Below are 16,768 nucleotides of genomic sequence, written 5' to 3' on the forward strand. Positions count from 1 at the left end.
CGTCTTCGTCCTCGACCTCAGTGGCAGCCGGTGGTTCACCTTGCATTTCCGGGTTTTGCATCATCTCATCTTCAAAACTCATATCCAGGCTCTCCGCGTTCTCGGCCTGCTCCGCGGGTAAGTCAGCAAACACAGCGGCAACCAGCAGGCATGCGCAGAAGAGAACAAGTAGGCTTCTCATCTTTTTGAGACTGTAAATACAGTAACAGTTTTTCTTTATTTTACTCTCATTATATATCACTATTTGTAGAATATTGAATTAACAAGAGGCTAAACTAGAAATAGCTATAAAACCAAACAAATATAGACAAACAAAATGAATAATTCATCAAAGAAATTTCTGGCGACTACCAGCATAGCGTAGAAATAGCGCGTTTATTAAGCCTGATGCACACTGGCAATATAATGACATAACAAGATAGGCGCGCGCATTCTTATGTCCTTATTTTCAAGTGTGAAGGGTGCGACTTATGGCAATAACGTCGACATAATAACGTGGAGATAACGACATAAAAGAAAAAACATGTTTTTTATGCCATTATGTCAAATTCTTATGTTGTTATGTCGTTATATCGCCAGTGTGCATCAGGCCTTACTAGGCTACAATACTATTGGCTGTTTTTTTTTTTCACTGGGCTTAAACATGCACATTTTTCGCAATGTTTCGCCGATTAAACTTTATTTTGTTTTTGTCATTGTCAAGAGAATGGAAGCAGAAAAAAAACCTAAGCAAGTAATCGCATTTGTTGGGATAGCACACCCATCGAAGGAACCAGCCAAAAAGTTTGTTTCCCAGTGCTTAAGAAAACAGACCTGTAGTATAGTTGGCAAAAATATATTTTTTGTTGGGAAAACAATTGATAGCTATGTCCGAGTTTGTTCTACAATTATTGTCTTTTTCCTATCAAGAATAGTTTAAAAACGAAAAGAGTACTTTTAGAATTTTGGTAAAACGAAAAAATAAAATAACGTCACCTGATAAGCGCTATCTGGCTATGGGATCTACCGTATTTATGGAGAGGCAAACATCAGAAAAGAAGTTTCTATACAAAAATATGCTAAAATGATTTTAAAATCATTTTAATTTTTAAATAAAAAATAGGAGAGGGGATATGCCAAACCCAGAATGTTTAGAATGTTAAGAAATGGTATCGAAATTCTATACTCATGAAACAGTACGATATACTTACTTTGGAACAAGCAGAATGATCTTCACTGTGCGGTGTCTTCAATTCAAGTGAAGAAAACTCAACATAATAACTACTTATCTTTGGCAGGTGTAATTAAATCTGGTAATTAAATTAGGTTTATTATGATGACATATTAGCAAGCAATCCAACATGTTGAAACTGCTGTCCTTGGAAACGCCATTAGGTTTGAAAAAAGAATCTTATACTTTTACCTAAGCAAGTACAGATTTGTATCAACAAAAATTTAAAAAAAATAGTTTTTTAGCTGTTATCTAAAAAAACTTGAAAGGGGAGAAAGTTATGGGAACAATTAAGAATAAACAATTAATTAAGATGAAGCTGAACGAAATTAAAAACCACTCGCCACCTAACTAGCCAATTATTAGTTTGCACGCTGTTTGCCAATTTTGAAGAAAATATAAAAAAAAGACAATCAATGCTTAAACGATGTATCTAAAACGTTATGGCAATCGAGAAAACAAAAACGCTTTTACAATTTATTATTCAAAAGCAAAGGTAAACTTAAGCTTTCGAAATGATACTTTATAGTATAAGTGAGATTCTCAAAACATCAAGACAATAACCCTAGTGGAAACAGTTGACGAGAAATATTACAATTTTAAGTTTGATGTGGACCTCGATTCTTTCTCTGAACCAAGATAAAAAGAGGACAAACTGATAATTAATATTACTTACACGATTTCGCTAGGTTTTAAATGCTTTTTCATAAATATTTGTCGACATTATTTTGTAAATTAAATTCCCCGAGTTTTAGCTATGGAATCGTCGTCCAAGCAACTCCTTAACGGACTGTTTCCAGAACATAAAAAGTGGCGGTTATGCTTTTTCATAAATATTTGTCGACATTATTTTGTAAATTAAATTCCCCGAGTTTTAGCTATGGAATCGTCGTCCAAGCAACTCCTTAACGGACTGTTTCCAGAACATAAAAAGTGGTGGTTCTCTGAACCAAGAAGAAGACGAAAGTAAAAAATATGTTTTATTTCTCACACGATTGGCTAGGTTGGTTAAATGCTTATTCGAAAAGAGTTGTTGACATCATTTTGTAAATTAGAATTCTCGAGTTTTAGCGATGAAATAGTTGTCCAAGCAACCATTCTGTTGGAGCAAAACATATACGAATGCAAAAAAAGAAAAATCATATCAGTGTGTGACTTCGAATTACTCTTTTTTCCTACCAATTCTGTCCCTTTAGGGCTTTTGTAAGAGTTTGCGACCAAATAAATTATTGAAATAGCAGGAACCAAATGTTGTACAAGGCAAAACGCATTCTTCTAATACCAAGAGATACACGTCAACTTTATAACCTTATTGATATCAATATTGTGAGTAAAATGTAAACCTTTCGAGGTTTAAGGAATGGAGCTTTTCCAGGAACTTTGTAGCTTTTTGGGGCATTATAGCTTTGATTCGAATGTATTATTCATCACTTTATATTCTGAAAAGTCACAATTAAATCTCAATTGTGATCTAAAACGTCTTCCAATCGTGAAGAGAAGATTGATTACTTTTAAAACTTTTAAAACCATAACAAAACATACTGTTATTTGGAATGAGTTGCTATCATTTGTAATATGCAGCACAGCACGCTTTTTATAAATCCCGAGAAACGTTCAAACAATAATACAGTACAATGACCAGTTCCATATCACTTCATATTAAAATCGCTCTATCTTTTTTGCTGAGGGCTTAATGCTCATGATTTTTTCTAAGACTACTACAAATTTACTTATGTATATAATATGCACAGAAAAGACTACACATTTTCAAATGTTATTGATTTATGTTTTTTTTCCGTTTGCACATAAGTGGTAGTAAGTTCCGTAGCAGCGGTTATAGTTCTGTATCACTATAAAAATCTGTCATCTGGTACGAGTTTTATTTCATTTGAGAATAAAAAAAAACTAATTACTGAATAGTCACATCCATTTCTTTATGCTCAAAATTAATGTATAAAAACGGTTTTAACTTCGCAATGCAGCAGGTTGTCACAGGGGGTTCATGACAGCGTAGATAGGACAAGATAGGACAGCGTAGATTCGGTGCTTGCTTTATTTCCTCGACTCTCCGGGTGGTCTGTTCTCTTTGTCTCTGACTAAACCTCAGTCAGGCCATCTTCAGTTTGACTCTGACTTCCTTTACATAGCCACTGATTCTCTCTCTCTTCTGATCTCTTCTAAACTGACATCATTCTCCTCTCTTCTCTCTTTCTCCTCCGATATCTTCTGAACTGAAATCTTTTCGTGACTTAAAGTATTTCATACGTTTCAAGCGTTACTTAGCTAGGTTGGAAATGCGCACCTTGTTTCCCAAGACCAGTTAGAATCACACATTCATCAGAAAGTATTGAAAATAGTTGTAATGCTGTGGAAACCTTTTGTATTCGTTGAAGTACGTGTCCCTAACTCTAGTCGCGTGACGGGCGTTGCGTGACAAGGTTAACAAACAAACAATCGTCAAACGGCTTTCGCTAGCCACAACCCACACAAATACTGAAACGGCAAAAATAGATAAAATGCAAAAAATGTAGAGGATAAGGTGATCCTAGAATTGGGTGATTTATTTTGTTAATTTTTGTGCACGAGAGATCAACAACAACAAAAGTCGTTTTTATTTACAAAAACAAAATGTGAATGCAACGGCCACCAATGCGTTGTTGTCGTACTTTTAAGAGTTCTGCTATAACAATGCCATAACCCTATTTAAGTTAGCCAGCTTATGATTTAACTATGGTTAATCTTGGCCGTTTTATTTAATCGTCCTAGCATATTGATATATCAATCACAGTTTCAGTAATTGTTTAAATATAGAATAATATTTTATCGAGCGCTAATATCAAGGAGGTTGTCTTTAAAATGAAGTTCTTTATTCAGCCGATTGACTGAAATAAAAGGCCCACATAATAAAGATTAACTGTTTAGGATTGACATTACTGGGAATGAAACGATTAATTGAGAACGGGATCATCAAATCAATCCTTATGCGGCTTTATTTCTGCAGTCAAACCAAAAACACACTATGGGCGCAGGGTTATTCCCACGTCCTCCGGGAAGCACGAACAACTAAAAGCTATGTAAATCGAAAATATCTCATCAATCCAGAAAAAAAAATATACACATTAACAAACATTTTTTTTTCTAAGCATTCGTATAAAAATTAGAATATTTTTGTTAAAGGAGGTATTGTTTTCATCTGACTTTCGTGACGCGGGTAAGTTCACTGTGCAGTAAACGCCGCTCATTTTAGCAACAATTATGAAAATCGCTTCGAAATAACGATACTTTCTTGGATGATGAAATGAGCTGGATTTATATCTTAGAAAAGGTTTATAGTTTTGTATCATTTAGGTAGTTTTGAATTGTTTTGAATTGATTGAATTGTTGAGCTTTCCCCACATCCTCTAGGGTGGTTATTAATTGCATTTCACAGGAAAAGAACCTGCGAAAACCATGTTGGAACTTGACGAGGATATTATGGGTATCAAGATGATTCATTATGTCATGGAAAATAATGTGCTCAAGTATTTTACAAGGCACAGCAGTCAGTGAAATAGGACGGTAGTTGGAAGGGATATTCTTATTTCCCTTTTTGAACACTGGGGTCACATTTGCACTGAGCCAGTCATTCGGGAGAGTACCGGTCTCTAAAGATTGTGTGAACAAGAACGTCAGAGCTGGGGCGATTTCATGGGCAGCTTCCTGTAAAATTTTACAGGGGATTTAATCAGGGCCATTAGCTTTCTTCGGGTTAACATTTTGAAGTAGTTTGATAACACCGTCTATAGATATTAAAGTAGACGGTATAGTCGGATAAGGACTTGGTCCAAGTGTAGGTATAGAACCATTATTTTCATGAGTAAAAACGGACTGGAACTGGGAACTCAGAGCACGTGCCTTACCAAGACTGTCACTGACTAATTCACCCTTATCATTGCGTAGGGGAGCAACACCAACATCATGGGTCTTTTTGGACTTGATGTACGTCCAGAACCGTTTGGTTATGGTATGGTTCGCGGTTTCACTACCCTCTGGGACTGTTAAGAGCTGGGACACATACTCGCTGTGTGCCTTAGCGAGATTTTTCTTAACGAGTTTACGCAAGTCTTTTTTTTTTTTTTCAGGCAGCAAGGTTGTTACAGTGTTTTGCATGGTTATATAGACGTTGCTTTTTTCGGATTAACCTTTCAATGGAACTAGTGATCCATGGCAAGTTCCATCTACCACTGATGTTTTTTTGTGGGATATGTTTTTTCATGATCTCAGTGATTGTGGTTTTAAAGAAATCATAGTTTTCATTGATTTATGATAGGCCTCATTGTTGAAGTAGTTATCAAGATGTTTTTTAAGGTCAGTTTTCACTGCCCCCATGTTACCTTTCTTAAATACAAATACTTTACGAGGCTTTTTCTTGTTGAAAGAGGGCTTCAAGTTTAGATCAAATAACACCAGATCATGATCACTCATGCCGGGCTCAACCACTAGGTCTAATACCATTTCTGGGCAAGTGGTGAGAACAAGATCGAGGGTGTTCTCCCCTCTAGTTGGCTTCATAACATGTTGAGTCAGTGAGTGGTCGTTCACAATGTCCAAAAACTTGTGGTTTACTTCAAGCCCATAAGTAGGATTAGGTCTTACAGCGTAGTTATCATCTTCCCATAAATATACTAGGCAGGTTCAGGTCACCGGTAATGAGGATGTTTGGAATTGGATTTTTAACCAGCTTGCATAATGCACCATCGAGAGCTACAAGGGGGTCAACATTTGAGTCTGGGGTCCTATAGACTGAGCCAACAAAAAGTGATTTGCTTCCTGCAATATTTATCTTTGACCAGATGCCTTCATAATTACCATCCATTTGCTCCTCGTGAGTCACCACAAGATGGTTGGAGAAAGCAGACAACACCCCTCCACCAAATTCGTTTCTATCATAACGAAAAATGGTGTAACCTTTCTCCAGAATTTCAGCCGAAAAGACAGTGTCATTAATGTGGGTCTCATTTACATTAACAATATCAGGTTTGTAGTTGTCAATCAGGCTTTGAAATTCAAGGCGTTTATCTTTACCCTTTAAGCTACAAGCATTCAGTGTTAACACTCTCAATTTGTGGGGGTCTTTCATTTTATTTGATGCAGGAGATCTTTGCCTGGGGGAGGATGTTAGTGGCTGGGGCGATTCTGAGCCGGATGATTGTACTGATGTTGATAAAGATAAATAATAATTGTCACCAGGAATGTCAGGACCACTTGATGACTTTGAGAAATTGGCCACATCACAGGCACAGCAGATCCAAGAACAAGAACTGTTAGCAAGTGTATTGTAACTTTCATTGCTTATTGAGCAGCATTTTGTGTGATACCATGCATCGCAGTAGTCGCACTGAATACCCTTCTGGTTGCATTTAACTGGTTTTGAGCATGCTCCACAGGGATACCGGTAGGTGGGACCGGGATTGAGAGGGATGTCCCCACTAAGAATGAGTAGGCGAAAGGCGAGTGAGCTTGGGTTACTCCTTGGAGCGATCAATTTTCTACCAAGGTGTTGGCAACTGCTCTTAAGCCAAATAATAGCACAGGTTCTTTGACAAATTTTCAAATCGAACAAGGAAAGAAAAGCAGAATCACCCCTCAAAATACAACACAAGGGAGAGAGATAAGCAAACACAGCTCAAGACACAAATAGATACCTTTATTCTGATCCTCCAGGTTTATTTCCATGGCCTCAAAACACAATGTCCACTCCTTGAAGGATTGTAAAATCACGAAAATGCCTTTACGGATTGCAAGGCATTCTGGGAGATCCAGGGAAAAATTCACGAGGGGAGGGCCAGTCAACACTCCTCTCCCCAAAGTCAGATGGTTTTTTAGAAGTCTTTTCACCCCGAAGCCAAACAAATCAATTCCAGGTCATACAGACCCAGAATAGCAGTGTAAAAAATTTTGCAATCAATTTTGTTTCAGAAAAGACAGCATTTAGGAGAGCTGTGGTGATTCATTAGAAAATTATTTTCTCATCCAGGCAAAGCCAAACAAGAAAAAATCATCATGAATCCACCTTTGCTTGCAAAAATCCGTAAGCAAAGCACTCAATTATGCCCCAAAAGACTTCATGATGTCCTGAGACACTCTCCTAATATGCTCATAGCTGTATTTTTTATGAAAAATACACAAGCAACCATCAACTTGTGCTGGCTTCAGCACAACAACGAGGGATTAAAAGTGGGGACCGCAAATCACTGTTGGAAAGCTTGGATACCGCTGACTAGGTGCAGCTGTGTTTGACTTTGACGGGCTGTATAAAACTCAGAATAGGGGGGAGGTATCTGTTTTTCAGTCTGTTTTTTGTATATTCAGCTCAAAAATAGCCAGGATTCAATGGGTTAATATCTGAAATATCGAAGGTCATTTATAAACCTGGATAGTTGCTATTTTATAACAAGCCTCCTGAAATAACCCCCAAAAATAATCTCTAGTTGTACAGTTTATAAGACATATTATATATTTTTTTTCTCTACTCTTTAAAGTGTTGTGATGTCTCAGTATACTGTTTTTATCCAAGGACGTGCAACTGCCCGCTTTAAAGGGTTGGCAACTCCAACGCTTATATCATTAGGCTAACCTAACTCAAAAGTTGTGCCCACTTTTATCAGGTTCCCGCTCGTCAAAACTAGTAATTAATCTTAAGCTCTGTTCTCTGTTGGGAAATACTTTTATCTTGATCGTTTGTTGAAGCCAGCCATGTTTCGGATCTGCAAAAACAAGTTGATAGTATGTTAAAATTCTAACTCTCTATTTTATTATTTTATTCTACTCTGGTGGTTCGTTTGCCCTAGAGCGAAAATGGAATTCGGTTTCAACAAATCAAAGAAAATTTAAGTATAGTTTGTACACACGCGTTATCATTGTAACAGTTTTAGTAGCCTCCCTGATGAAGGACTGCAAATAAAATCCAAAACGTTGGAATCTTTTTACTTCTGTTTTGTCTGTCTTTCCCATTTTTCTATACATATTCTCAAGACATTGCATCCATCGGATCCATGGAATTTTATTTCAAAAGCATAAAATAATGCCATGGATAATGATAATTTTTATTATAAAATATCAATGAATAAGTTATTCATTGGCTCATTTAGTTTTTGTCCTTACAAAGTGTATAATGATGTAGTTGTATTTTATAAAACTTTTTTTCTCCTTACTGTTGTCATTGCAGCGGAGATCAGTTGAGTAGAGTCCATGCCGGCTTTCTGAAACTAAGCCAGAGAGGCAGACACTTCTCAGCGACACGAGGACAAAAGTAGAAATAATCCACAATTCTAAATACAATTAAATGCCAATCTCCTTTTCCCGTTTTGAATGTTAAAAAATATACTTAAAGGTTTTTTTTAAGGACAGTAGTAAACGTTAAAATTTAAGGGCAAGATTTATTATATCGCTAAATTCAAACCCAGTAGAATATTTCAAGGAAGTGTGGTGTAATAAAATTTGTGCACAGGAAAAACATAATATAGATTTTTATAATGTATATAGGGTGGAAAAAGGGGGTTTAGATTTAGCCACTTTGTCATTCTGGAAGTTAAGATTAGGTCAGAAAAGGTATTTTTATCGTTTCATCTACAATCCAATTTACATAAATTTGTAAATGGGATTGAAAAAGTCTGTAAGATAACCCTTTTAAAAATATAAAGGAAAGGAAAGGCTGGACAGAAAAGGGAAGTAGACTAGGATTAGAAAGCGTATTGTAAGAGAATTACATACACCTCATGGAGTTCTACTGATAGATGCACGGCATTCCCCACACTGAACTCACATTATCTCTCATCTTGGCCATCTCTTTGATGTCTGCAATTCTATTATCTAGGAAGGCCCAGGTATTGGTAAAGTCCTCTGACTGGTCTCGCACCATGTACACCTCTGTGGCACCATACAAGGCGGCCAGCATGGCACGTTTGGTGTACCAGTTATACTGCAATGTGCAATTACAATAATTATGACATAGTCTTGTAGTAGTACAACAATTCAAAAGGTTTAAGGCATATGTAACAGGGTTTGGAGGTACCTTTGTTTTTTTTTCAATTAAAAGCCTTCCTTTGTATATTTTACTTCATCCTCCCGCAATCCCAATTAAAGAACAAGTTTGCATGACAACCCTCCTCCTTCCCTGCCCTAGTGCCCCTCCCTTGGATTCAAGCCACTGCTTGTGCGATTACTTACATCTGTAGAAGTGTCACCCGCATGGTACCATATCTCATCAACCATGTAGGCCACATTCTTTAGAGCATCAGGAGCATTTTCAGGTCGCATCATCAACTGCATTGCCTGTATACAACATTATATTTCATCATTTTTCTCATTATTTCAAGGTCTCTTTTAATTACAAAGACTCCAAGCATTTAATCAAAAAAAATTTCAATGTTATAACCAGTAGATTAAAATAATAAGTCCATATGATTTGTACATGTCATTTCTAGAACTTCATGGAACAGACATCGATACTTTCCACCATATATTTTACACTATTTCCAAAGATTCAAAACATTTCATACCACAAATCTTTCAACCTTATCACTTATAGCCACAATAGAATAATAAGCCTGCTTGCAGGCTGTGGACTCTGTATCTATCTAAGAGAAAACACATAACTAAATAGCGCTTGAAGTGGTCCACTGTCCCAATAACCACCATACCTGGGGCCAGGTGCTGATGTATGGTATAATCATGCGCAGGCGAGTCTCCAGCGCATCCCGGATAACCACAGAGGACCGTGGACGACTGATGCACAATCACACAATAAATAATCAACCTTTGGCCATGTAGGGGGCAGAGCCAACAATATTGCTTCCTTGGAATCTTAACAGTTTTTAGCATTGTACAATTGCCAAACATCAAATATTTTGCAAGGGGCAGTATGTTCACAGAGCCTCCACCCATACACAAAATACATTTGGCCTAAGAAAAATATAAATTGGCACAGCTTGACCGCAAGAATGTCTCTCTCCGATTTTTTCTTAGCCCCCCCCCACCTTTTTAAGGCCAATTCTTCTGCCCCTTTCAAAGACTAAAACACAATACATTTGTTTTTGTTATAACCAGTATCACACTGGCAAAATAAATCAAACTTACGGAGCATCTTGACTCTCCTGTAAAGCCTGAGTTTGCTCCACAAGATAGTCAGCAAGTCTCAGGTTGCAGTCCTCAATATAAAACAGCGCCAAGTCCCCTCCTCCACGCGGAAACATCCCCTCCGCCATGGCTGACAGCCCTAATGACTGAGCTCCTGTGGCGATGGTGCTTGAAGTCCATCCATGGGTGTGAACATGGCCAAGTGCAGCTACGAGAATCTTGTTTTTGACATCATTCTCATCTTCTTCGTCTGGGACTCCATATTCCCCTCCATCTTCGTAAGACTGGTCGGCTGCTTTGTGCCCTGATTCAGGTGACTTACTGTAAAGGGGATGACGGGATTAAATCAATATAAATGAAAAAATGTGAAATATTTAGCAATTGGCCGGTCTTCTATTTCATTTAGCTTTACGCTTGCAATCTGTGGTGTTTGGCCTTTCATGAATCAAAGGTTGTTTATCAACCTGACTTGGCAATGACCCCTGGTTAGGCATCCCACAAACGTCCCAAGGGTACTTTTTTCAAGTTTGCATTTGATCGCTTGGCTCTTGAATTTTTTTTAACTTTACAATATTTCTAAGGCCTGCCATGCACTGTTATCACTGATCAGGCATGTTTGGGTGCTCAAAGGTAACAGTTGTCCACGCTGCACATAAAAATTTGTCCGTAGATGGTAAATGACGCAAATTGGTTAATGTGATTAGGTGTCACATTGATGTGACTAGTTGTTTTTTTCAAAAGTGTTTTGGTTTGGGTGCCTTCAGCCCTTAGGGATAGCAAAGTAGTCAAATGTGAACATGCAGTGTCTTTATCACTACTAGGAAGGGTATAGGGCACCCTCATATGATGTGAACAGGGCCACCATAACTGACGTATTTTAAGTGAACCTTGAATACCTGGAATCTCCAGTCCCCTGTGTCCTGTGGGGATCTTCAGTTTCATCTACACCAGGCGTTTTACGGTCATCAGTGTGAAGGTGATGTCTGGAGATACCTAATTTATGGAAATGTTTAATTAAACGGATCTGTCTGTAATCTGTACATGGTGTATACAGGGGGGTAGCAGAGATAAAGCGCAGATGGCCCAAATAAAAATGGAAACAGCCTTACACCATCTAGGGAAATGCAGAAGCCATCAGGGGAAGAGATAACTAGTTTTTACAGAAATTGTGAGGAATTATGACAAACTCTCTCTTTTATACTTGCATTGTACTCTTCAACATATACATAAATGTTTTGGGGATATAAAAGGCTCATTTCAGATGGCATACCATCTCAAATATACAGTTATTACCCACAAGGGAAGGGGCATTTGACTGCTGTTTGCATCCTGAGGGGGGTGGGGACCTTTATTACAATTGCTCAGGGTTGAAAGTCTAATTCCCCACCCTACCCCGGGACCATGGGGGCGGGGTTTTCAAATGACAAGTGCTTTATCTTAGGATGACAGCTATACTATACCATCCTAAATGATACTTAATAAACTTAAAGTGACTGACTCTCACATCAAATTAAATATTACAAGTATTTACTTTAATAACCTCTAAAAATAGCTGACTAAACTACGTAAAGAAGTGCAAAGGGCAGCTTTTAAACGCAAACAACAACAACAGAACTATTGTCCCCTGCATGTTACGTCACACAAGAAAACATGAGACAAATGTAGCTAAATTACTAAGGCATAAATAAGCTATCTTAGCATACATGGACTTTCTTATTTACCTAGAACTCCAACTCGCAGATTGCCAAATTGTCTTGCGAGACAGGAACGGAATAAATACACCGCCATTTTGAAATAGAGCAGTGATGCAATGCGAGCTCTGACACAGGCAACCCAAAGCGTAAGAAAAATTAAATAAGAAATAAATTTTTTGAAAGGCTGTATTTCGTTAGTACGATCCACAATATTGCCACGCAGTTTACTGGTGCCAAATATTATGTTTTTGTTTTTTTTGTAATTCAAAGGGAACTAAATTTTCTAAAATCCTGAGCCAGCAATCATTTTGCCAGCGTAACATCATTCCAACATGGCGGCTGTTGTGTTCCTGTGGTGTTCAGGATAACTTTTCTTGGTTTCCGTAAAAGGAAAGCATGGCCAACGCTCGAAAGATCGTAATTCCTGGACTAAAGCGCTCATTCTCTGAATCTGGAAGTCCATTGCCGGCTAAAAGAGCTGTGATTCGTTCTTCTTCAGCGTCCAATGGAGGCGAACAAAATGGTCATACACATGCTTCTAGTCCGATACAGCGGCAGAAACTGAGTCTCCCTATTTTCTCCGCTCGAAAAAGCCTGATAACCGAGATACGCAACAGGCAAAACGTCATCATTGTTGGTGAAACCGGAAGTGGTAAAACTACTCAAATACCGCAATATCTTTATGAGGCAAAAGTTGCTCGCAACTCTGTCATTGCTTGCGCGCAACCTCGTCGCGTTGCCGCAATAAGCATTGCACAGAGGGTTAGTAGGGAGATGGGGGTACAACTGGGAGAGGAGGTTGGTTATACTGTCCGGTTTGAAGATGTCACATCTACAAAGACACGCATTAAATACATGACAGATGGTATGCTGTTACGAGAGTCTGTAGGTGACTCCTTACTCAAGAGATACTCTGTAATTATACTAGATGAGGCTCATGAGAGGACGATACACACTGATGTCTTATTTGGCATTGTCAAAGGAGCACAAATATCTAGGAAAGAAAGAGGAATGCTGCCATTAAAGATTGTAGTAATGTCTGCCACATTAGAGGCACATCAATTCTCTGAATATTTTGGTAGTGCAGAAGTTTTATATATTGAGGGTCGTCAGCACCCAGTTGAATTGATGTACGCAGTTGAGCCCCAAGTTGATTATATGCATGCAGCACTCATCACAATTATGCAGTTGCATCAAGAGAAACCCTTGGGGTAAGTAAAGACTCTTCCTTCTGAACTAGCCAGCAAGCTGCTCGGCTAAGGTTTATTTAGGATGTGTATTGTGTCTTCTAGTATACAGTTGATTGATAAAACATTGTTGTCAACTGGCTTTGCGACTATGCAAGAAGCCTGTAGGTAAGTAAGTCAGTAAGTAAGTAAGTCAGTAAGTAAGGGCAAGCTGTCTACGTGTATGTCAGCCAGACTCTAGATTTGGCACATCAGTCCTTTGAATCAACTGGTTGGCGAAATATGTAAATCATTTATTGAATGGAACATTTGCACTGCCTAGTTAGTATTTTATCTCATTGATGCCCAAACTACAAGTCAGTAATGAAAAAGTGCACTATGTTTATATCCTTTAATTGAAATGGAAGGCAGAGATTTGAGGAAAGCATGAATGCTAATGATCACTTATGCTTTTAGAGCCAATTAGAATGCAAAATTGTTAAATGCAATCACTAATAAGAAAAAAATAATTCTTTTTGTTTTGCAGAGGTGACATCTTAGTATTTCTGACTGGTCAGGATGAGATTGAGTCATTATCTAAACTGGTATCAGATTGTTCTTTGCACTGTCCACCAGGTGAGTGTATAACCCTGTATTTGATGTGTCTCTTTCAATTGATTCTTTCCTAACCCAGCCCTGCCATTTTTGCTTTTGTCTAGTTTTGAATAGTCTTTAAATGCAATAGGCCATTCCAGCTAGAAGCTTGCACATGCATTACAATAGAAATAGGGTTTCGTTAGGCCCAGCGCCTGTCGGAAGCACCAGCTACTATTTTCCAAGTGCTGACTACTTAAAAAAAGTCTATTAAGGTTTTATTTGAACTAAAAATAAATGGAATAACTTCCGCCCCCTTCTTATCAATATCCATCCCATATACTCTGAAAATTAATAGAACCCTTTCCATGTTGAGTGCACATGCATGCTTATATCTGGAATGGCCTATTACATGTCCAATATCTCTCCTTAGACTGCCCTCAGCTACTGGTCTGCCCCATGTTTGCCGCTCTGCCATCAAGTCAACAGATGCAGGTTTTCAGGCCAGCCATACCAGGAGCAAGAAAGGTTATACTGTCCACAAACATTGCAGAGACATCTGTGACCATCCCAGGGGTTAAATATGTTATTGACACAGGATATGTCAAAGCCAAAGGTATAATTTAGATTTAGACTAATAGTGGAAATTGATTTATTTAATTTTTCATAGCCCAGTTTGTTTAATTGACTTGATGTGACTTGACTATACACAACTACCTTAAGTACCTTAAAATTAATTCCACCACAATCCAGATTGGAAAAAAAGTAGCTCTTTTATAAAAAGTAGGGAAAAGCTAGGATTGTAAAATGAGAAGAATGGCTAAAGCCATTTCTTTTTATTGCTGCTACTGTATCCTTTTTACATATTAGTACAATAAAAAAATTTCTTAAGATGTAAAAATAAGATTTGCCCAATTTGCGCTTTGTGTTTTAGGTTTTCACCCAAAAACAGGACTGGACATGCTACGTGTGCAGCCTGTCTCCAAAGCTCAGGCTCGTCAGAGGCTAGGGCGTGCTGGTAGGGAGTGCAGTGGAGTCTGCTACAGGTTATACACTGAGGAACAATTTGAGCAACTTGCAGAAGCTACTGTCCCCGAGATCCAGAGGTGTAATCTCTCTAGTGTCATACTGCAGTTAATGGCCCTGGGAATACCTGACATTGCAAGCTTTGACTTCATGGATAAGCCTTCAGCGGATGCAATAGATGGTGCCCTGAAGCAGCTTGTTATTTTAGAGGCATTGCAGGAAATAAACGGTGATTATAAGGTATGTAATAAGCAGCCCCAACAGGGTAAAAAAAGTTGCCTAATTGTAAAGCCTGGTTGCCATATATTTGTAACTTGCAGAGTCCTCTGCAAAAAAAATTATTACCTATCACCATCGGCAGTTAAATGGACTAGAATTCAGAATTCTGCGGCTCGTAAACAAAAGATCTTTACCTATAACCTTGGCGAGGCGTGTGTTTCCCTCGGGGGGGCAAACCTTATATGACCTTATTGACTGTTACGATTATATGGAAACCAGGCTTAAGATACCAATCAGTAATTGGTCCGCAATAATCTCATCTCCTTTTTCCAGCTGACATCCCTCGGTCAAAAGATGGCACAGTTTCCCCTAGAGCCTCGTCTTGCTAAGGTGATCCTCGCGTCGGAAACCCTAGGCTGCAGTGAAGAGATACTAACTGTGGTAGCCTTACTTTCGGTGGACTCTATCACCTACACCCCTCAGAGCAAGCGTGACCACGCCCTAAAAGTCCGCAAGAAATTCCTCTCGTCAGAAGGCGACCAGATCACCCTACTCAATATCTATCGCGCTTACAAGCAATGTGGGATGAACAAGAGCTGGTGCGCTGAACACTTCATCAATACACGCGTCATGAAACTGGTCATGGACATTCGTAAGCAACTGAGGGAGATCTGTATTCGCTTGGAGATTAAGCTTCAATCGTGTGGAAAGGACTCGGCCACTTTACGGCAGTGTTTGTGTAGAGGTTTGTTCATGAATTCTGCGGAGCTTCAGCTAGATGGAACATATCAGACGCTTAATCATCGAGAGACGGTTGCGATTCACCCTTCCTCCTCTCTCTTTATGTCCAAGCCGGCTTATGTAGTGTACAACGAATTGGTGCATACCTCCAAGTGTTACATGCGGGATGTAAGTGTGGTCTCTTGTGATTGGTTACTTGAGGCAGCACCGGGATTTTTCCAAGAACATAGGCTCAAGCCAAGGCCTACTGCGGTCATGTCCTGATAAGCTTCTATTACTGTGGCCTTTGCTGAAGTCGGCAGTGTTTTTTTTCCAAGAACACAGTTTTGGCGTGAATGCCAATAAGACCAGCGTTAGTAAAACTTCCCATGAAAGACGCCCCGAGTTGATCAAGCTGGTGTTACATACAAAGAAAAGATGTGGAATTCGACCCTCCACATATTGATCTGCTCTTCTATTCATTCATCGTTTTTTTAATTCACCACAAGTAGTAATGGAATCTGGATTCTAGTAAACCCCTATTCTAGTAGAAGAATAATGTATCATAGAATCGGACAATTCAGATTTGTTGAACAGAAAGCAAAAATATATTGTATAGAGGTCCGGTTTGACTGATTTTAGTATTATGGTTTACTTAGTAATCAATATAAGTACCTAGCTATGTAGGGAAAGCGTTTTTTTTTTTATGATATAGAACACAAGATTTTACACCTTATTACCAGTAACCCATCACTTTAAACACAAAACTATTACTAGGAGCGTACAACACAGGTAGCCCAACACAACCAGCCTACAACACAGGTAGCCCAACACCTGGAGCCTACAACACTGGTAACACGAAGCATAAAACAGATAAAAATACAGCTCGCTTGCATTTTGAGCTTCGTCATACTGTATATCATGACCCTCCTAATTTCGACCCAACATGGCGACCGCGACTCCTCCCTCCCCGACAACTCGGTGTTGTCGATGTTTTTTTGATACCGCCATTTTTTAACTTT

General features: G+C 38.6%; 2 protein-coding genes across 3 annotated transcripts; one reads left to right on the plus strand and one right to left on the minus strand.

Moving 5' to 3' along the window:
• Positions 1–3,412: 3,412 nt before the first annotated feature.
• Positions 3,413–12,155, minus strand: LOC5503624 (ubiquinone biosynthesis protein COQ9, mitochondrial). Of its 2 annotated transcripts, XR_007306336.1 has the most exons (9): positions 12,049–12,155; positions 11,224–11,320; positions 10,328–10,648; positions 9,892–9,976; positions 9,419–9,523; positions 9,015–9,170; positions 8,404–8,457; positions 7,836–7,956; positions 3,413–3,845 (listed from the first exon to the last, which is right to left on the minus strand). XR_007306336.1 is itself a non-coding variant. In XM_001624589.3 (8 exons), exons 1-8 carry the CDS (start codon positions 12,113–12,115, stop codon positions 7,918–7,920), a joined length of 924 nt encoding a protein of 307 aa, XP_001624639.2. In that variant the 5' UTR covers positions 12,116–12,155; the 3' UTR covers positions 7,835–7,917. The 2 variants fall into 2 exon arrangements, 1 of the variants encoding a protein (XP_001624639.2); XM_001624589.3 differs by lacking the exon at positions 3,413–3,845 and having other exon boundaries at positions 7,835–7,956.
• A 154-nt stretch (positions 12,156–12,309) lies between these two features.
• Positions 12,310–16,641, plus strand: LOC5503625 (ATP-dependent RNA helicase DHX33). The gene is made up of 5 exons (XM_001624581.3): positions 12,310–13,232; positions 13,735–13,823; positions 14,215–14,397; positions 14,716–15,047; positions 15,360–16,641. The coding sequence occupies exons 1-5, from the start codon at positions 12,418–12,420 to the stop codon at positions 16,029–16,031; spliced, it is 2,091 nt and encodes a 696-aa protein (XP_001624631.2). The 5' UTR covers positions 12,310–12,417; the 3' UTR covers positions 16,032–16,641.
• Positions 16,642–16,768: the final 127 nt, after the last annotated feature.

The sequence above is a fragment of the Nematostella vectensis genome, chromosome 13, assembly GCF_932526225.1.
Source record: "Nematostella vectensis chromosome 13, jaNemVect1.1, whole genome shotgun sequence".
Classification (NCBI taxonomy): domain Eukaryota; kingdom Metazoa; phylum Cnidaria; class Anthozoa; order Actiniaria; family Edwardsiidae; genus Nematostella; species Nematostella vectensis.